At 41.1% G+C, this 22,713-nt stretch overlaps 1 protein-coding gene across 4 annotated transcripts in view; it reads left to right on the top strand.

The window, feature by feature from the left end:
- afap1 (actin filament associated protein 1) overlaps positions 1 to 22,713 on the top strand; it is a 65,065-nt gene that overhangs the window by 12,004 nt on the left and 30,348 nt on the right. The window contains exon 1 of one of the 4 annotated variants that reach the window (XM_057359178.1): positions 9,384 to 9,473. The exons of 1 other annotated variant lie outside the window; for it this stretch is intronic. Coding sequence is in view for 2 of the 3 variants with exons in the window: in XM_057359176.1 (XP_057215159.1) it covers positions 9,804 to 9,837 (34 nt within the window). In the remaining variant the exon portion in view is untranslated. 2 more of the 4 variants (XM_057359176.1, XM_057359180.1) reach the window with 2 other exon arrangements.

The raw sequence follows: 22,713 nt of genomic DNA, 5'->3' as shown, positions 1-22,713 counted from the left end.
AGATTGTGGAAAACACAGCATGGTACAGCCACGTTTCACCATAATAAATTCACATGGCCATTATTTCCACTCCGCTTGTGTAGTTTAAATGATGTCTGTTCCAAAAACAGCAGTCCTCAGTGTTATATCTTGTGTTGAAATAGGTGGTTTATTTGATCCATAGGAAATTCCATCAAAAGTCAATTTTCAGTGTCTGAATGTGTGTGTTTGTGTGACTGCATGTGCTCAATGTAACCTTTAGCAGCTTCTACAGTACATATTTCAAGGACCAAACCAAACTATGTAAACCTACACAGAAACACAGAATGGTAAAAAGGCAAGAAAACGCTTCACATATGCTTTGCGGTCAAAGTCTATATCCAATCAAACATCCATTGGTACTGGTGGCAATTCATCTGGCAAATGAAGTAGATGCCAACCACAGACAAGGTTGCGTGACACTAGCTCATCTTCAAAACTATGCAGGGCACAAAAAATGAACCAGACTACATTAAGCTCACTTATAGCGAGGATAAACATAGTTTGAGCCAACCATAATGTGTTTTGTGTAGTGAAGAATTAGCTGTTGAAAGCAGGAAACCATTGAAATTCAAAACCAATATAGTCAATGTTTTATTTAGACCAATATGTCTTGTTAATAGTTTTGCATAATTTCCACTAAGAACGTAATGCTAATATTTTTGTTATCATTTGTATGATAAACAATTTTAGTACTGTGTTGACCACTGCAGCTGAGAGACACTGTTAGTGAAACGTGTACTTGATCGCGATTTAATGCTAAAAATGAAAACCATCAAAAATATGAAATGACCTTTTGACAAAGCATCATACACACAGTCACACTCCCTTCTTCTACATATAATATCCACACTTCAGAGGTAGCGATGAATAACCACTGACTCAACCAATATTAATAAGAATGTGATAGAGATAAGATGTCACTTTATCTATTTTGTAAGTGTTTCCATTTGTGTGGACAGTTCATGTGTGTGTTGCCTTAAGTATGTGTGTGAGAGCTTTGTCGATGGAGAGTTATATCAACACACTTTAAATCACACACAAGGTTATCTATCTCCTCTCCTCCATGTCTCACCTTCTTCTTTATCCTCCCTTTCTTTTTAGTGTGTGTATGATAACTGTTTGTTGTTGCTGTCATTCAGTGCTCTTGCACTTGAAGCTTTGCAGATGTTTCTTTGGAATGCTTTTCCCGTAATTCCTCTCTTCTCAATGGTGTTATCGAGCACTGCTATTGGCTGCTTGTTGAGTCCCCACATTCTGTACTATTTTCACAGCGATTAAGTCTAAGTTTTCTTAGTTTACAAAATACAAAAAAGTACGGGTTGAAAACATATTCAAGCTCAATAAAATGACCTATAAAACTCAAAGATCAATGAATAGAGATTCTTGTCACCCTACACTGATTAAAGAAATCAATGAAAAATAGTTTTTCCTATTTGTCCAAGCAGGTGTTTACAGCTGACTGAATTCAATTGGATTCAAAATAGTGGTTCTTGTTATCAGCATTTTATGGGTTAGAAAAACACATCTCTGTAAGACCAAAATGTTTCATCATCCATCTTTTTTCATTTGTGTCAAAGTTCAACCTGCAAGGGACTGCTGGCAGTTAAAACCTGATTGGTCAGCTACCTGAAAATAGGGGCGGGGCGGGGCTAGGTAATTTGTGTCTCTTCCTTTCATTCCCTCTCTCCTATTCTTGTATTGTCCCTTTTCAACTATTCTATATCAAATCTGTGTTAATTTCTATGGTCAGTAACCTTTTTAAGAGGCCAGGGCCCAAGGGCGTAAGTTTGATTTTGACATTCGTGGGGACATTGGTCTGCAGAGCCGCATTGTCACTAAAGTTTAGCGCCGTTTAGTTGACTTATACAACTTTTGTTGACTTAAACAATATAATAATTTAACAATACGTAAATTAGTTTTATTTGAAATAGTTTTCTACACTGTTCTTCATTGTTGTCATTGATACACTGTCTATTGCTGACTACAGCAAGATCAGTTTCCTTAGAAATACACCAGAATGTACAATTAGCCACTCAGTATTAACTACTGTATGTCCAACCGCATCTACAGTCTGGATAAAAACAACTTTTTATGTACATATATATTTATGCCTGCCTACATTATTAAAACTACTGTATGTATGACTGAGTGCTTAATAGACCCCAGTAACAGTTCAACCTATTTCACCAGCAAATCAAAATTTCCCCCATGTTTTACTCACCCTCAAGGCAGGCATCCTAACTGAATAAGGTGTTCTTCTTGAAGAATAATGCAATCGAAGTTATAATACCACGTATCCTTATACTTCCAAGCGGTAGAATGGGAGTGAATGGGCGTCAACTGTTTGAAGCTCCAAAAAGTGCATCCATCGATCAAAGAACTGCTCGACACGGCTCTGTGGTCTTAACAAATGTCTTCTAAAGCGAATCGATGCATTTGTTTAAGATACTGTAAATATCCATATTGACAGCGCTATTAACGTTGATGTCTAGCTTCCGTTATCCCGCGGTTACCCGTGAACCTGAGGCTTGTTTTTCCTGCTAATGACAGTGATGAAAGCCCCCTCACAGAGATGATTGTATCCTATTGGATCAAAATGAAAAATGCCGCATTTGTCACCGGAACTTACGACACGCCTGCATCATTTGCAGAGAACGAAACTTAACCATTTGTGTATCACAGACGGCATTATTTTTCCAGAACGCAGTTGTAAGAGATTTTTAACTTTCAATTAAATGATTCCTGGAAGTAATAAGTAAAAAACACAAGACACAGATGGACATCAGTGGTTATATATAAACATAGATTGTTCAGTCGAAATTATTGGGGACAATTTAGTGTTCCCTGAATATTCTCTACCGTCCCTACCCAAATCGACGCCCTTGCCAAGGCCCATGTATACGTACAAAATCACATCTCAGGAATGCTGTTTCTGGATCAGAGCTTCTCCTCAGCACTGGCTTAAACCCCATTAAACAATGTGAAAATCTGATCCTAAATCAGCACTCTGCACACATACATGCTGTTAGATCTCTGGGGGTGGACTTCCTCGAAAATCAATGTCTGTGGTTCTGGCTGAAACATTGATCAAAATCATCTGATGGAAAGTGCCTTGATCCTAGGAAACCTAGGGGGTCGCAAGGCCACGAGGGCGGGGTTGCAAGATGATTTCCAGAAATCTTTTTTTTATATTAGAAAAAGCGTATGTAATCAATAAGTGTAACAAAATATGAAAATATTAGTTAAGTTAAAAATAAAACCATGCAAATAAAAAGCCATCAGCCTTAGGAATTTCCTCCCCCTCGATCATGACACCTGTGGTGATTACGTCACATTAACGACATTAGCAACCGCATTAGGTTAGGTGCAGCAAGTCCATTTACAGCACCACGTTAAACAGTCCCATGTGCACGCAGATAATTTTTCAGGCTTTAAGTTTAGGATATTCTTATTTGTCGAAATGAAACGTTGATTAATATAACAAAGACAACACAGGGAGGGTGGAGAAGCGCCTCAGTCAGAGAGGCCATCGTCCTCAGGTACGAAAAGAGGCACATCCATCAGCACTCGAATCAGTTTGATGAAATTCGACCATCTGTAGTAATAGTTCATAGTTTATGCATAAAAACAAGTAAAGTAATGAGTAAATAACTATAAAATAATATTATGTTAGACTGTGCTCTTTTGTGTTGTCATTATGCGCGTTTGGGTAGAATATGTGAATGTGCGCATTTGTGCACAACGTTTGTATACTTTAACCACCTCCGAGGATAGTGGGGGTCACTGGCACTGTTATTTTGGGGGTCGCAGGCTGAAAAGTTTGGGAACCCCTGATGTAGCCTATGTGCTGCAAGGATTTGTATTTGATTGCTGTGTTCAGCGATTGAACAAGAGCCAGAGAAAAATCTGTGGAAAAAACTGTGGGATGGAGGGCTCATGCATTTTGTATTAAAGCAGATTGGTTTCTTAATTGGGTCTCCTCCCCCCAAAGGGCCCCCAGCTGACTCCAGCCATAACCAACAACAGTGTCTGTGGCCAAGACCTGGACAGATGGTGAAGTGAGCTGAACGTGGTGGGGTGGCATAAGTGTGTATTGGTCATTGTGATTATTTGTCTTGCTGGGTCATCCTCCCCTTCATACATGTATCCATCCATCTGTTTGTTGTGGATTGGGGGGTGGGGGTGTTAATGATACTTGATTTATAAAACACACAACAAGGGGAAGTAGGAGGTCTTCATTGATGGTTGGAGGAAAGCAAGAACCCAGAACATTTATGAAGAGTGTGACCAATGGGGAAATGGGAATCAATGCAGTAGTGGGCTCACCAATAAATCAATAAAAGAATATATATGGATAAACGCCGTTTGGCTTCTTATTGCTGTTGTTAACTTGCAGATTGGCCTTCACCAAATTCTCCAATGTCTATTGTCTCCAATGACTGCTCCATTACCCATTACTACAACATGGAGATGCCATTGCCAGCGATGTAAACACTGGATTGACTTGACTGGCCAACACTGTAAATGTACTTAGTCTCAGTTTATGTTGTTAAGATCGGTATACAAACATTTAGTTTGTATAAACAAGTGAATTAAACATTTATTGTTGAGGCAAGATATAAAAAAATATTAAGGGGGTCACTTTGAGTCCCCAATAGTAGCGTGAGAGAATTTATCTCAGGACTGTTTTTATAACTGTACAGTGTTTTTGCCATTGTTTTAGCCTTCAAACCAGGTGTATTTTATTTTATATGTGCAGTAGTCATTGATAGATGCCCTGATGACTAAGGAAGCAGACAGAGAACATAGCATGACCTCATCTGTACCATTCCCGTGTATCTAATATGGAATGTTGAGCTGTTTTTTGTCAAAGCCCCTTTAGGGGGGTTCAAGGATATATGATTGTGTATCTCTCCAAGACCCCCTCGTTGGACCGGTTTTAAGTGCGCTATTCAGCTGACCCTGCCCAACCCAAACACACTACTAATGTATGTGTGAATCACAGCCAGGATATTACATGTGAGCAATGTGTCAAAAGGCAGTCATGCTCACAGTCATGGTTCTGACCATAGACTGTAAAAAAGATGGACAGCGTGACGGCGCTTTCTTCCATTGTAATGAATTGAGCGTAAAAATCTGACGATGGGCGCTGACATGTTTTTTTACAAACGTCAGTTTGGAGCCTGGGCATGTGCAGAATGAATCGTCAGTGGAACCAGAGTCTGTGCAGTAGTGAGCACGAAGTGGAGCCCGGTATCAAGGTCCTGCCCATGATGACTCAATCGTAAACGAAGTAATAATGTTACCACACCCCTTTTTTATAAACTTACTAAAACCAAACTTATTAAAAAAAAACTAACACTTGGACATACATCAACATGATAAAAACCGACAAAAAATCTTTGGGGAAAATCTTTGAAGTGTAATTGGATTTTATAGTTTGGCTCCTGTCCCATTTGTTTACATGGTGAGGGCGGGGTTTATGACCTGTACTGCAGCCAGCCACCAGGGGACATTCAAAGAGCCCACAGCTTCACTTTTCAGGACATGTGAGGCACCCCTGGTTCTGACCTAGTTTCCTTAGTATTGCTCTATTCTCCCTCCATCAAGGCTTTCCTTCACTGGACCACAGCCAGTGCTCCATACTGTCTGTCCATATGTGCTACAGCTTTCTGGTCTTGCAGCACTATAAAACTCTGGTGTCAAATTATGCAACTGTGGCTGAGCAACCTTTATCTCTTAGTCATATGAGAACTGAAACAGACTATGAAGTCTGATTGCTTGTGATGACTTCTCCAGACCAGTTTGGGTTACTTTATTTCCCGCATGTGATGCAGTGTACTGTACCAGCTCACAACGTTTCCATTATGCACATTTACTGCCTATGTCCTATAAGTCCATCTGTGTGTGTGCGTGTGCGTGTGTGTGTGCTGTGCGTGCATGTGTGCGTGTGCGTGCGTGTTTTGCACTGTTTAGCTTTACTTCCCACATGTGTACATGGGATAACATCTTATCAGGGGAGAACAGTAAAGCTGAAGAACAACCAATGAAATGATGCCTAGCAAGGGTTTTGCCATTGATTTAGGTTTGAACTAAGACAGAGTCATTGTCACTGAACAGACAATGCTCAATTCAGCATTGAGACAACTTTCACATCCTAAATAAATATTAATGTGTATGAGTGAGTTCCATATTTTTTTTGGAAGATACAGAGATACAGAGATGTTTTCTCACAACATTTATTTGACAGCCTAGTTTTACTGTTTTATGAATTGGACGCATTGCAGTTCAATAAATACATGTTACTCTTAAGCCCATTGCACATTGTGTCCGAAATTTGCGTCCGAAATTTCCGCACGTTAAAAGATAAATACGACCTCGCGTTGTGTCGATCACATTTACACACTGCCTCCGTTATTTTCGTCCGTCATAAAAAAATTCGGACCGGGTTCGATTTTCTGCGTTTTCGCATCCGTAGCAAGATTTTTGAGTGGCCATTTATAACAATTCAGAGACACCGTACAAACGAGAGGCAAATAAGAAAAAACGTATACGAAAATTTCGGACTGTATGTGCAAAGACCTTTAAGCAGCAGAACTGGCATAATTTTGTGTATATTATATGTACATATTTAAAAAGTTACACTGGTGCCATTTGAAATTTTCTTTTATAATTGCCGTTTTTATCAGGCTCCTGTTTAGGTTCAATGATTTCACTTTATTAGCAATGAATACAATATAAATTATAAAATTTAATAAACATTGGATTCTGATAAAAAAAATTGAAGCAAAATGTCGCATTTTGCATCTGAACTGTTCATTTACTCGTTGACACAAGGCTACAAAATGAATTAATTTTATTTTGCATTTAATATTCTATGTTTTGTTTACATTTTTGAAGCTAACAGTATTCATTCCTTAATCAATCAATCAATCCTGTCTGCAGGCTTATCTCAAGATGTCATATGAGATATCCATTGGTCTTATGCTTTTGGGGCATAAACATAAACTGTGTAAATGTATTTACTAGAACGATTGTCTCCCGTGATCCTAAATCCTGTCTGTCTACTTTTTTTTTAATTCCATAAGAAGGCTTTGGCCTGATTATGTACATGTAGCAATAAGGCACAGTCCAGCCAAATGTCTTTGTTTAGATTCTGAGAGCAGCAGGGGGTGCAGATCGCAGAGCTGATATTCGGTGGTTTTAAATGAATCAAAAATACTCAGCAGGCTTTCAAAAACGCTGGAAACGCTGACCAGCAATTATAAAGGTTCTGCAAGTCCTTAGATTCTAAGGGCTGGAAATAAATCGAAGAGTTCATTCAGGGCACTGAATAGAAATGCTAGTTTTTAAGAGACTACACAAACTGGTGAGTCAGGCCTCTCGAGCGTTCACATTAATTTACCCATGAAATTCAATTGATTACATCTGTTCCAGAGAGCTACATTTACATGTTTCCCTTTGTCTCGCAGGTGGTGTGCAGAACAGCACCAGACCTGTTTTGATTTTTGTAGTTTGCCAATGAGGCAAACCGATTTAGTAATGAGGTGTTTCATTGAGGTTTGCTGCAAACCATACATTCCCATTGAAAACGAAAGAAAACTGATGATTGACACAGGCACATAGTGCGTCATTGTAAATGAGAACTGGTTCTCAATTGACTTACCTGGTTAAATAAAGGTGTGTGTGTATATATATATATATATATATATATATATATATACTGTAAGATTCACTTGCAAAGACCTTGATTTCATTTTACTGTATGTGTTGCCCCACAAACGCCCTGTCTTTGCCGTTATGAATGCCATACTCATAAGAGGAAGCAGTCTACGCCAGCTACCAAGCTATTTAATGCTTCATTACAGTTCTGTTTTTTTAAGGCAGTTTTTTCACAATTTCTTGTTTGCCAGCATGGGGCCTCTGCCATACTCCCAGGAACCTTTGCACGTGGTGTGCGGGCTAAATCATGTTAGAGGGGTATCACTGAATTACTTTGTGTTTTGACTGGCGTGTCTGGAGCTGGAGAGAGATGGATATACTAATCAAGGATAACATACATTTACTTAACTGTGGTTAACTTCAGACAAAATATTTTTAATTTTTTTCTTTTCTACTCTGTTTGTGTATTTTATGTATCTTTCAATGGAGCTTAATAACTCATTTGCCTGCCAGGAGTCAATTAACTTATTGGTGTCTCCTTCAGATGAGTTTGCGTTTGGCAGATATTTGAGATATTTCATTTTTTGACAGAGCTGGAGTGTTTCACAATTCACAGGCGTAGCCCTGTTGTGTCTTTTTTACTGAGTTTATTTTTTGTTTTAAATAGATTTCATCTTTTCTGGATATCTCGCTAAAGACATCCTCCTTGTGACTGTATGCTGTTAAAATGACCTTAAGGATGTAGCTCTGTGGCAGTATAACCTTGTTTTCTCTCATCGCCTCTGCATGTCAGCATATACAGTACATCTGTAAACTAGGTTTGAGGTTTAGCCCAATAGAGAATGTTAACAGATAAGTTAAGATAAGTTCAGTATCTCAAAAATGTTTTCAATCTGATATAGTGTTGAATCTGATACTGTGAGGAGTGTAGGCTGTGTTGAAACCTTAGTCTGAAGCAACAACACTGTTGCAAGCTGCTGTGCTTCAGGCTTTGGGTGGACTGGACGTCTGCATATCAATTTGATTCTCTCCCAAATATGATGTCAGTATACTGTTGTTTTTGCACCAAGGCCAAATAAATGGATCAGTCTCCAGATACAATATCCTTCTGACATACACTAGTTTGCTTGGCCACCCACACATGCATACACACATTCTTCAGTCTAGAAATGGGTTTACCTTGACTTGTAGTTGTGCACACGCATTCTTTAGCTGTATCACAATGCACCGTGGACACATCTCCAGGTCAGTGACCTGTTGTTTTCATCACACGTCCAGCACGCTGTGAATATAGTTTCAGACTTTTGGGGGACCGTTCTAGATTAATGACTTGTAATAGACGAGTGATTTACAGAATACATTTTGAAGCTGGAAAGGATGACATTACTTTTCTCCAACATTTTTTTCAGTAAAACTGTGTAAGATCCCAGCTGTGTAATAGTAGAAAAAATATTCCACAATACTAACAGGTTTTAACAACTTTTTCTCTTCTTTATTCGATGTAATAGAATTAGAATTCTAGAATTTTAGAAGTTTAAAGTTTTACTTAGCTAATATTGCATATAGGAATTTATAGTCTGTTATATTTGACCTGTGCTTCTCTCTCCTTTATCTTAAATGTGTGCTCTCACTGTGCGTGCGTGCGTGTCTGTGTGTGATGCATATATATTTTACTAAACACGTCCTCGCTATTCGTCCTTCCCCGCACCCATGCGCTGTTTCCAGCTGTGGAATTGGAGATGTGTTGCTACGGGGCGGAGAAAAGAGGGAGAGGAAACTACATAGAAAAGGTAGGAGGTCCCACGTTTGCGGAGCACGACATGGAGAGAAAGTTAAATATTTTCTTTACGGTCTTTACGCAGCTCCCCTTAGAAAGCACAGCCGTTGGCTGCTGGTCGGGATCGCGATAGACTGAGAACGAACTAAACCGCGCCGAGTCAGGATCTTGAAGAGAGATTTAACTGGAAAGCTTTGCCGGGCGGTTGCGAGCGGTGTTCGCACAGGGGGAAGAGGGGAAACAGAGACGGCTCTGTTCTGCGGATTTTTAATGAAATACAGCAGCTGTCTGACACACGCCTGCCACCCCTAGCGATCTCGAGTTAGATGCGCTTGACTTTAAGATGCGGAGCGACCCCATACTGTTCGCCTCGAGGGGTGAGTGTCCAGTGTCTGCATGGCTGGTTTCATTGTTCAATGCTTTGAGACCTTCGATCAATATAAGCATATATAACCTTGTCCAAAAGTGAATTTGATCGGACAATGTACATATAGTGAGATATTGCAAACAGTGAATGTATGACAATAGTGATAACGATAACCAGCTTTGCATTTCTAATAGAGAGCTTGCATTCCGCGAGTAAAGAAGATTGCTAAATTTGACTAAACATGTTATATTTAGCATGACTAAACAGCAATATTGTTTCGATTGGTTTCAAAAACTGAACTCACCCTTTTCTCCGCTCCTCTGAGGTCAGTTAACGTTAAAATGTAAATGCGGAGGCGGTAAATGTTATGGCACGGGGTTGAAAAGACGTCATGGACAGCTATTTGTGTACAGTGCAAATTGAAATGCAATTATAGTCATTTTTATATTATGTATATTTTTATTTAATACAATTTAAACAGTATACGAATAATATAATAGTATTTACTAAGTTATAAACAGTTTGAAAAGAGACATTTAAGTCACCCATAAATCTACAAGGGTGGGTGATACAGGTGCCCTCTTATCTTCTGTCACACAAGTGTGCACTTAAAAAAAACAACATAAGCTGTATAGGCAGGGTCTCTGTAATTGGTTGGCTGGCAGGCAGCTGTGAGGTGTCAGGTATCCTGTATGTGCATCACACTGGGTTGGCAATGACAGAGCCCTATTGTCCACAGTGGTTTAACGGTATCTGGGCGAAGGGTGTAGCTTTGGCTTTATATGTCAAGGGCCAAGTGTTGTTGTGCCAAGGCATTGCGCATTATTTGTCGTTATATGTAGTATGAGCATTCTTTTTTTAGTTTTTTGCATTAAAATGTGTTGATATGAATCCAGTTGTTCCTTTGGCTTTGAACTTTTATGCTAGGCTGCAGTGGTGGTTAATGTGTTTATTGGCATTCATGCAAATGGCACGGTGTTGTCAAACAAGTCAAAATTGCCAGTCTATTACCGTGTGTGATGTGGGCACTGGCCTGTTAGCGTACTTGGCCTTGCTTAAGGGGGTCTCCTTTATGACAGATACCACGCTGATGACTTTTTAAAGGCTTACACATGCCAGAAACCCCCCAAACCTCACTTCCCTTCCAGCTAGAGATGTCTGACCCAAAATAAGACGGCATGGAAGAAGAAAACTTAACTTCTGTGCCCTCCTCCATCTTTTCCCCCCACCCTGTCATCCGTTTGGCACCGCTGGAGTCATTTATCATTTTTGTTCTCATTTTTCCTCTCTTAGTGGCTGCCATAAACATTTACAATCATAATAGAGTTAATGCCCTTCTTTCATATTGTCCCTAAGGGAAAGTGCCCAAACACTCCTTTATGGACAGTAAAGCATATCAGTTTACTTTTTGCTTAATTTAAGGATTACATTAACATGCGTTGAATTATTCATGAATTAGCCAGATTTTTAAGTATGGAGATAAGTGGGGGGGGGTGGGGGATGGAAAGGTTAACTGTGGTCCTAGAGGGACGGGACTGTCTAGACTACAGATTTTTAGATGTGAACTTGTCTTGCTTTTCCCACAATGCAATATGAATTAGACTGTATCTCATCACTTACTGACTTTGTGTTGCAGACATTTTAATTTCAAAAGTAAAAACTAAATATTTTACAATAATTGAATCTCTGTGTGCAGAATATTTACATAATAACGTTTGTAAGTTTGCACAAAAACAAATTGATGCATGTTGTATGCAAACACAAATTCATACGCACGGACACACTGTTCTGCACAGTATTTCAGGCACCGTCGAGTCTCCTCCGCCTTCTAGAAGGATCATTCTTGATCAGGCCCCTCTCTCCCACCCCTCTGCCCACTGCGGTTTTAGAGTTAGTTCTCTGTCATTACCCATACACTCATAAGCACAAAAGTATACATATATGGATGTATATTTCGAAGAGTCCTTTCATAACCAAAACCTCAGTGTTTTTCTTATATGTTCATGTGGATACATGGAGCAGACACATACTTCACACATATAATCAAACACACAGATCAAATACTGTATGCAAGATATTCTCTTTCATTGATGAGGACCAGTGCGTTTGATATACGCAGCCACTCGAATGCTGGTATAGAAGCCCATCATTAGTGGGACAGTGGAGCATCTGTTTAATATTTTTGCTCCCCTGTAGTTTTCTACTATTTTCCAGGCATGTGTAAAACGACTAGAAAGTGGTGCTCATGTGCCCAAGTCTGTGGTAGCAAGGGGTAACCATGATGAGGCCAAACCGTAAAGCAGGCTAATTTCACAAACCACAGACTAGTTAGCTGCCCATCGCTTTGCCCAGCTTCCAAACAGCTATTTTCTTCTGGGAAACAGATACTTTAGATAAAGCAAGACAGATTTGATAAAATATACATTGTTATGTTCATAAGTGTCAGCTAAGTTGAGATTGATCTAGATGGAGTATAAGGAGGAGAAGACAAACACTGTACAGTAACTGTAGGAATGATGCAAACATTTTCATAATGTTTTTATAATGCAGTTACCTACAGAAGAGTTTTGTTTTGTGCAAACTCTGCTCAGAAGCTGTTACATAAGTTACACACAAATATTGGACAATTTATGCTGTATCTTTGTATCTGTATCTTTTCTTTGTACATTCCTTTATTCCTCCATGTGTTCTTCACCAAGGTCTCTCGATGTGTAAGACTGGACTGAAGCTTAGAGGAGATTGTGGTGTGCCTCAGTCATCACCAGCTTTCTGTCTGGATCCTGTCAGCAGACTTCAAAGAGCAGCAGCATGCTTGATGAGCAGTCTTAATTCTTCAGAAGAGAGAGATAGAGAGAAAGGTTCATGTGTATGTTCTTGGTTTCATACCAGTGCAAAAGAGCTGTTTATCTTCTTTTTTCATAGGTTAATTGTCAGTGAAGAAATGGCATCTTGAGCTGAAATTGAAAAAGCAACCGAGAAGAGCGTATAAGAGAGAGAGATGAAAGCAGAGAAAAGGGTGAGAGAGAGATGTTGGATGGTGGGCACGCCACAGAAACTTGGCATGGGTTTGAAACCAAAAAAAAAGCCGTCTGATTGTATATACAGTACTGTAGGTCATAGATCATGCGTGTGCATATGGATTCGAACAGTTCATTAAAGAGAATCGGTCTAAATTCTGACGTAAGAGGCGGGTAGGATGACATTGTGGAGAGAGAAAGATACTCTGTAATCTGCTCACATATTTCCTTTGGTACTTAGCGGCGGTGAATTTCAAGGATGTTGTTGCTTCTCAGCAGCCTGGGTGGTAGACCGTAACCACTTATACAGTACATATACACTTACACAAACGCACACACACACACACACTGCATCAGCGGATAATACTAGTTCCTGCGTGCTGGCAGCATTACAATTGGTTTTATAGACCACATCCCTCTTTGTTATTGAATTTGGGGAGGAATGGTGGATAATGTGCTTTTTTGTTCTGTGAAGGATGTTTATTCTCAGAGTTTACTGGGTCACCTTGTCAAACTGGTCCTAGACAACCATGAAGCTGAAGACCATTCTTTCTCTCTCTTTCTTGCTTTCCTTTTCCATCAACACTAAATTAAAATCAGCTTTGCCATTGAAACTGGACCTTTAGCATGGCATTAGTTTCTTTTTGGCTGGCATTTGCAAAACAAGTCTAAGGTCCACCAACAAAGTACCTCTGTTCTTACTTTGTGGGCTTTGTTTCTTTAATCGCAATGTGTTAACATACCCTTGAAGGAGCAATGTGGACATTTTAGTGGTATTTAGCGGTGTGAGGTTGCAAATTGTCATTATGTAAGGTCTTTATACACCTCTGAAGACATAGTTATGTATATCATAGTGATACACCGAAATGAAAATTCTGGGCCGAAACCGATACCGAAATTTCAGGATGCACTTGGCTGAAACCGATACTGAACATTACTTAAAGAGCAGGTTTAAAGGTTTTTGTAAGTGTCTTATAGACATGTGCACGGTTAACCGCGGTCACCACTAAATCCTACTGAAACCGAGCTGGCTGCGATAATGCAAGGTATCAAATATTTTTTTAATGCGTAGCTTGTCCGTGAAGCACGGCTCTGGGATCAGGAAATGCTGCTCGATCTAAAAGCAGTGCGAGTTCGAGTCGCTTATAACGTGCATTTAAAAAAGCAACACCTGTCAAACATGATCATTATAAATATACTTTATTATCATAAAAATACCTGATGAGGCTTGAGTAACAGTGATAAAAAGATGTCCATAGGCATTTCCTAGAGCTACGTGTGTTATGGTCTTCTTCTGTAGTACGTATTTTGAGTTTCTACACGAGAGCGCCCTCTGGCTTTCGGATGCAGCAGCATTTTACCGTACTTCACTCACAAGTTGTGCATAAATCACGTGATATATATTTTCGGTTAACTGGGCAGATGTCTGTCCTAATGTTGTATTAGAGTCCCCAACAACATGTTTAAATGCATCAAAGGTAAAAAACAGTGCTATTTTCGTAAAATAAGCATTTAGCATCTATCCATTTCTCAAAGATCCCTAAACGATTCCTCCGAAGCTGTTCAAATTTTCCGCTTCTCTAAGCTCCTCCCTACTGCGAGTCCAGTGTGCGCCGATTGGCCAACTGGCCCAATCAGTTGTGATTGGTCTTTCTTCATACACTGCGTGTCGGAAACGAAACGCCCATTACCACAGTTCTTATCTCAGGAAGGTTTTTGTAAACAAAGAAGCTGTAAGTGTACAAAAATGGCATCAGTATTACCTTATCAGATGTACTCTATTTAACTTCATAAACCATTCAGACTATTGTTTTCTGTTGATCTTTTTTCATCATAGCTGTGGGAGAACAACAACGGCTCTCTCCAAAAGTTGATCATTACTTTGATTTTACAGAGGAGTAACTGAGCAAGTTAGCAAGAGCTTCCAAAGATTTATGATTAACAATTAATTATTGCGTTTATAGTTCATATCCCACACCATATGCACTTCTGTAACTTTAACCAGCAAATAAATAAAATACTGAAGCGTCTGAAGAACGACAGACAAAAGTCTTTTTTGACTCACTTTTAGGTTACTCTGAACTAAGAGCAATGTAAAACACATCCACGTCCGTCTGAACTAAAACTGCTCATCCTTTTTTTCCGGGGATCCAAACTACCGTAACCTCACTAACGTTACTTCTAGCAGCGCATGGAAAAAAACACTCAGTGCACCAAATCAACATTAGGTATCCATTTCTGTGCACTACAATACAAAAAATGCGCGGTGATGACCTCAATACCGCGGTCGGCATCTCATTACTGCGGTGATGCGGTTATCGTCACAGCCTTATATGCACGTGTTACTTCCACGTTTCACAGGAAGAGCCCTCAGCAGTTTCCGGTTGGGGAGACTTAAAGCAGAGAGAAATGGGAAACTGAGAAAATAGTTAAATTTAGCAGATGCTGTACACTGCACACCGCAGTGGTATATAGAAGTGCTGTTCTACCGTATTTGAAACAGAGCATGTGAGTGGAACGGAGCGGGAAGCGAGCGGGGAGCAGAGTGTGCAAAATATAGTCAGAGCGCGGAGCGGGTTTTTATCCAAAGGCCGGAGCGATCGCTCTGTCTTGCTCCAGTTCCGCTCCGATACCGCTCACACCAAGAGTCTAGGGCATGCACAAATCCACCCAGAATTCACCTGTGCCTTCAACAATTAACAAAACTGTCAGCCTACACTTCAAAAATCGTTCGTTGTGAAGGAGAGATATCTGGTGTAAATACAAGCATAGCAGTGGCGATCCGCGACTCCTCGTCGGAGCCGTAATGTGCCGCAGATACGTGCGGTGTAAACGAGGGGTAAGGCTTTGGTTGAAAACGGCAGGTGTTAGGCATGCAGGGGAATTTAAAATTTGAGCGAGCGTGGAGCGATTTCACCGGAGCGGGATGAAATTATAGGTGAGTGGGGAGCAGAATTGAGCGGAGCGGTCTGGTGCGACTTTGAGCGGGAGGAGCGAACACCCACGTGAGTGGGGAGCGGAGACGCTTTTATCCAAAGCGACTTACAAATGAGGTAAAAAAAGAAGCAATTAGTACAACACAAGGACAACAAAGCATAAGTGCAATAAAACTGGTCTCAGTAAGACTACCACAGTACACAAAAAAGTCCTTTTTTGGTAAGGATAGGATAAGAAGTAGAAAAGGTGAGGTCAGGTGTTGGGGTGTGTTTTTAACCGATTCATTAAAGATGGCTACAGAATCTGCTAATCTTGTAGCAACAGGCAGATCATTCCACAACTGTGGAACAGATCCAGAGAAGATACGTGGTACGTGAAAATGACACTGCTGTACGCCATGGTTTGTCAATGGGGAGTGTGTAAGAGGCCGTTTACACAAGACCGTTTTCAACTAAAAACTGAAAACTTCTTAATGCGTTTTGGCTGTTTATTTACACGAAAACGGCATTTTGGGGGACTGAAAATGCAAACTTTTGAAAACGGGTCTCAAAGTGCAAGTTTTTGAAAACGACGGCATTATCGTTTCCATGTAAAGTCTGAAGGTGCCGTTTTCCAAAAACGATGACGTCATATGCATGCGTATTACGCGTTCAGTCTGTATGCATGCTCGAGTATTCCCCAAACAATAAATTTGAACTGGAAAAAGATTTGGTCTTTGCAACATAAATATTTTCTTACTAATAAAGTAAAGGAAGTGTCATTCAAAATAATTAATACATTTTACCCAGTCAAGCCTTCTTGTTGAAATATAAAAGTGATATTGATACAAGATGTTCATTTTGTAAAGTTGGCAAAGAAACAGTGTATCGTTTATTTTGGTCATGCCATTATACTGAAAATTTTTGGAAAGATATTAGCTAATTTCTTAAAGAGAATATTGAGAGTGGGTTCTCAATAACTTTTAAGGATATTATTTTGGGATATTATGAGTCTGACTTGAACAATGTTTGTTTTATTGTTAATTTAATTTTTTTTCTTTGTCAATTTTACATACATAAATGTAAATTCGCCTATAATAAGCCATTATTTCTGGTCTTCCAAAAAGATCTTAAAGGGGTCATATGGCGGAAGTACGTGTTTTTGGTGTGTTATAAGTTGCCCATGCATGGATTAGACACGTAAAATTGCACAAATGAAAGTGTGGGAACAAAAGATGCATTCTATCTAAAAGCGAATGCTCAACCAGACTTGCCTGAAACGCCTCGTGTAACCACACCCCAACAAATCTACGTCAGTTCGTATGTCACAATGTGTGCGTGGAAGAGAACCCAAGCGCAGGCAGCGGTAGTGACGGGGTTAACAAAACAAATACTTTATTAAACACAACACAAAAACCCACGAGGGGGTGTTAAACAGATACAGAACTAAGATCTAAACATGAAACAAAAACTTCCCACAATGGGACAGAACAAGAACTAAAAAATCCAAAACTCAAACTTACAAACACGGGCAAGACAAGGCAGGAAACTCGAGGAATAATCACACGCAGAATTACAGGACAAACAGAACGCAATGAACAATCCAACAGCACAAGACAAAGAAACATGAGGGTATTTAAAGGAAAGACAAACGAGGGATAACGACACGGGGCAGGTGTGGGAAATCAAACACTCAGGGAAAGATAACAAGGAAACGAGAGGAGCGGGGCCAATGACAAGACACTGGAGAGAACGTATATTATTGTCAAAAGGACAATAATATGTTTCTCTCCACACATAACCAAAGGCTTTGTCATGACTCTGCTACAGGACCAAGAAAAACATGACTAAATGAAGCAGAGCCATGACAGAAGCCCCCCCTTTAATGAGCACCTCCAGGTGCTCACCAAGGGGTAGACGGACGAGACAAGACAGACTGGGAGACAGACAGGACAAGGCAAAACAAAGAAAACAAAATCAAGGCAGACAAGACACAAAACAACAGGACTAGGGTGGGACATCAAAAATAACAAACATGGGAGGGGGGAGGGCCAAACCAGGGCCCATAGGGGGCAGTCCATGGGGGTGGGGAGAAGTCCCAGTCCCCGGCTGCGCTCGAGGGCGCGTAGTCCTAGGGGACTTAGGGGGAGTCCCGTGGGGGGACAGTCCTTGGACCCTGGGGGTTCCGGGGCTAGCCGGCGAGGCGGGTGCGCTGGGGCGGCTGCCGGATAAGGGTGGCCGGCTGGAAGGCCGGCTGGACAGAGGCTTGACAGCCGGCTGGAAGGCCGGCTGGACAGGGCTTGACGCCGGCTGGAGGACGGCTGGATCACCGGACTGAGACACGACAGCTGGACCGACTGACGGCTGCACAACGGCTGGGACACCGGCTGCACCGGACTGGACCCATGACTGGCATCGACTGGATCGCCGGACTGGACGCCGGATGGACACAACGGACTGGACACCGGACTGGCCCGACCTTCGCTGCTCGCCAGTTGCCTCTTTCTCTTGAGTCTAGCCACCCGCCCGGTGGCCGGCTGCAAGTAGAAGGCAAACGGTACGGTTGGCTCCGGGTTGGAGTCCTCCGAGGATGACCCCCAGGACTCTCGCCTTCCCCGCTTCCCACCGAGGCTGACTGGTGGTAGGGAGGCTGCAGGAGGTGAAGGAGGATGATGGCGTGGAGTTCCCCAAGGTGAGAGTACCCACCACACGGTCCTCCGGGATGGACGCCAGACCGGGACGAGAGGAGATTGGATGATTGCTGGGGGGGGAGTCTTTGCCACACTCCTCTCGAAGCTGCAACCGTTCCACTAATGTGGGAACGGCTGGTAAACCAACTCCTCCCGCTCCGGAAAAGTGTTGGGTCAGTCCATCCCGGCCATGAGGTAGCACTCACCAGCACCTGGGGACGGATGCCCTTTGGCCTCCGACCTCCCGAGCATAGTCCAGTAAGGCCGATGCACTGGGCGGGAACGGGCCCCTCCGGCGTGTGACTGGGAAGCTATATGCCTCCCACCATACCGGATTGCCGGTACACGGCCACCGGCTGGTTTGATGTCTGTCCATGGGCTGCCTGCTGGGTTCAGTTGTGGTTCGGATTCTGTCACGGAAGGTGGAGGAAAGAACCCAAGTCGCAGGCAGCGGCAATGAACGGGGTTAACACACAAGATTTTATTTGACAAACAACACACAGAAACAAAAAACCCACGAGGGGGTATAAACAAATAAAGAACTAAGATATACACTGGGTTCCAAATTATTATGCAAATGATATCTTTCTCTGGTTTTCCTAATTTGTCGATGCAAATGACAGTCAGTATAATTTTCAAGTAATCAACAGTTAGGGTACATTTGGAATTTTATTGAACAAACCTCCCACTGACAACAGTATTTATTTAAAAAATGAAAAACTCAAAATGCACTGTTCCAAATTATTATGCACAACAGAGTTTGAAAACATTTCATAGGTTGTAAAAAACTGAAAATGGTCATTTGTTGAATTTGCAGCATTAGGAGGTCATATTTACTGAAATCAAAAGCTATTTCAATCAAAAACATCCTAACAGGGCAAGTTACATGTTAACATAGGACCCCTTCTTTGATATCACCTTCACAATTCTTGCATCCATTGAACTTGTGAGTTTTTGGATAGTTTCTGATTGAATTTCTTTGCAGGATGTCAGAATAGCCTCCCAGAGCTGCTGTTTTGATGCTAACTGCCTCCCACCATCATAGATCTTTCGCTTGAGGATGCTCCAAAGGTTCTCAATAGGGTTGAGGTCAGGGGAGGATGGTGGCCACACCATGAGTTTCTCTCCTTTTATGCCCATAGCAGCCAATGACACAGAGGTATTCTTTGCAGCATGAGATGGTGCATTGTCATGCATGAAGATGATTTTGCTACGGAAGGCATGGTTCTTCTTTTTGTACCATGGAAGAAAGTGCTCAGTCAGAAACTCTACATACCTTGCAGAGTTCATTTTCACACCTTCAGGGACCCTAAAGGGGCCCACCAGCTGTCTCCCCATGATTCCAGCCCAAAACATGACTCCGCCACCTCCTTGCTGACGTCGCAGCCTTGTTGGGACATGGTGGCCATCCACCAACCATCCACTACTCCATCCATCTGGACCATCCAGGGTTGCACGGCACTCATCAGTAAACAAGACTGTTTGAAAATTAGTCTTCATGTATGTGTGGGCCCACTGCAACCGTTTCTGCTTGTGAGCATTGGTTAGGGGTGGCCGAATAGTAGGTTTATGCACAACTGCAAGCATCTGGAGGATCCTACACCTTGAGGTTTTCGGGACTCCCGAGGCACCAGCAGCTTCAAATACCTGTTTGCTGCTTTGCAATGGCATTTTTGCAGCTGCTCTCTTAATCCGATGAATTTGTCTGGAAGAAACCTTCCTCATTCTGCCTTTATCTGCACGAACCCTTCTGTGCTCTGAATCAGCCACAAATCTCTTCACAGTACGATGATCTCGCTTAAGTTTTCGTGAAATATCTAATGTTTTCATACCTTGTCCAAGACATTGCACTATTTGACGCTTTTCGGCAGCAGACAGATCCTTTTTCTTTCCCATATTGCTTGAAACCTGTGGCCTGCTTAATAATGTGGAACGTCCTTCTTAAGTAGTTTTCCTTTAATTGGGCTCACCTGGCAAACTACTTATCACAGGTGTCTGAGATTGATTTCAGTGATCCAAAGAGCACTGAGACACAATACCATCCATAAGTTTAATTGAACAATATAAAATTAAATGTTTACGACACTTAAATCCAATTTGCATAATAATTTGGAACGCAGTGTAAACATGAAACAAAAACTTCCCACAATGGGACAGACCAAGAACTAAAAAATCCAAAACTCAAACTTACAAACACGGGCAAGACAAGGCAGGAAACTCGAGGAATAATCACACGCAGAATTACAGGACAAACAGAACGCAATGAACAATCCAACAGCACAAGACAAAGAAACATGAGGGTATTTAAAGGAAAGACAAACGAGGGATAACGACACGGGGCAGGTGTGGGAAATCAAACACTCAGGGAAAGATAACAAGGAAACGAGAGGAGCGGGGCCAATGACAAGACACTGGAGAGAACGTATATTATTGTCAAAAGGACAATAATATGTTTCTCTCCACACATAACCAAAGGCTTTGTCATGACTCTGCTACAGGACCAAGAAAAACATGACTAAATGAAGCAGAGCCATGACATCGTAACATGATTTGACTAAGACCGCCCAAATCTACACGTAGTTAAGGTGGGCGTAATTGTAAATCTCATTGTATCGTCTGTCAGTACAATTGCTTTGGAACCTGATGTTCCGAATATGGTAAGATGCGTTACATTTCCGTGAAATGCTTGCAGTATTTGACCAATCACTATGCACTGGTGAACTGGCCAATCATGGTTGAGTGAACTGGCACACCTCGCTTTTCAGAGCGATGAGCTTTGTAAAAAATCAGCGCGTTTCAGAGAGGCGGGGCAAAGAGGAGATACAAACATGCACGGTATGTGTAAAATACAACGTTTTTTAAACTTTAAATGGTGTATACACATTGCGTTACATCTAAAACAAACAATAATCCTCGTTTTAGCAATGCAATATGATCCCTTTAAGTTATACCTGGATTCTATTTCACCTTCTTTAAATAAGAAAGCCATTAAATCGACTTCAGTTTGTAAACACTTTAATTTATATACTGTAACTGATGTATAACTTAATTTCTTACCCTCATATTTGGTTTGTTTTAATTTTTATTTATTTTACTTTTTTCTTCTCTTTTACTTTTGTGCATTTCAATCTTTTTCTATGTTCTATGGTGATGATATGGAACATACTTTTTACATCCTGTATGCATTGTATACTTTGCATATGAAAATGTTTACTTAAGTTTTACCTGTATGTGAACAATTTATTTTTATTAACGTTACCTGTATGTGAACATACAATCCCCAAACAATAATGGCGGCATCCATGCTGCATGTTTGTGCCGCGTGACATACATATTATCATTTCTCCAGGAAAAAGTAGATTTACTACAACCAGCGAGACATAGTATTTATATGCACACTACAATAAACAAACATACTTAACAAAGCGCTTTTAGATTAAAACAGTATATGCGGATGTGCGCAAGCATGTAGGGTTTCTGTATAACGCAACAGCGCCATCCACTGGCGTGGCATGGACAAACTGCCAAAGGAAAAACTTACACGTTACACAATAAAAGTTTTTCCTTCGCGTTTTTGAAAAGTTTCACGTACACGACAGAGTTATCAAAACGATCTGCATTTAAATGGATCCGGGAAAACGAATAAAAATGCTGTATTATACATGCCAGGCCAGTGGATGGCGCTGTTGCGCTATAAAGAAAACCCTATGTGCTTGCACACATCTAAAAGTTTTGATCTAAAAGCGCTTTTAATACACTTTGTCGGCGACTCGCCGTGTATGTGTGTTTATAGTAGTGTGCATGTAAATACTATGTCTGGTTGTAGTGGTGCAGTAAATTATGCAGAGAAAGTATAGTAAATATGTCCCGCGACAAAATCATGCCGCATGGCGGCCGCCATAATACGCCCTTTTCACATGACGTCACGCATCTTCTGTTCTGCTGTGAAGCAGTGTATCATTACAAAAAAAAAGCAGTGTATCATTACTTCCGCTAGCACTCCAGTTCATAAGGTGGCGCTAATGCACCTATAAGCTAATTTGCCAACCGCCAGTAAAACTCAAGAAGAAGAAGTTACTTCCGCTAGCGCCTCAGAATGGAGTTTACCAAGTGGCTTGCACATCTGCCACAAATACGTCTAGATCATGTACAACGTCTTGCAGACAAATTTTCGCTAACGACAAGATCAAAGCTAGAGAAAGGATACAAATTCTTCGTTGAACAGTACCTGTTTGATTATGAAGGTAAGTGTTTTGTTTTCTTT

The sequence above is a fragment of the Triplophysa rosa genome, linkage group LG18 (genome assembly GCF_024868665.1).
Source record: "Triplophysa rosa linkage group LG18, Trosa_1v2, whole genome shotgun sequence".
NCBI classification, from domain to species: Eukaryota; Metazoa; Chordata; class Actinopteri; order Cypriniformes; family Nemacheilidae; genus Triplophysa; species Triplophysa rosa.
This window is presented reverse-complemented; position numbering and strand designations above follow the sequence as displayed.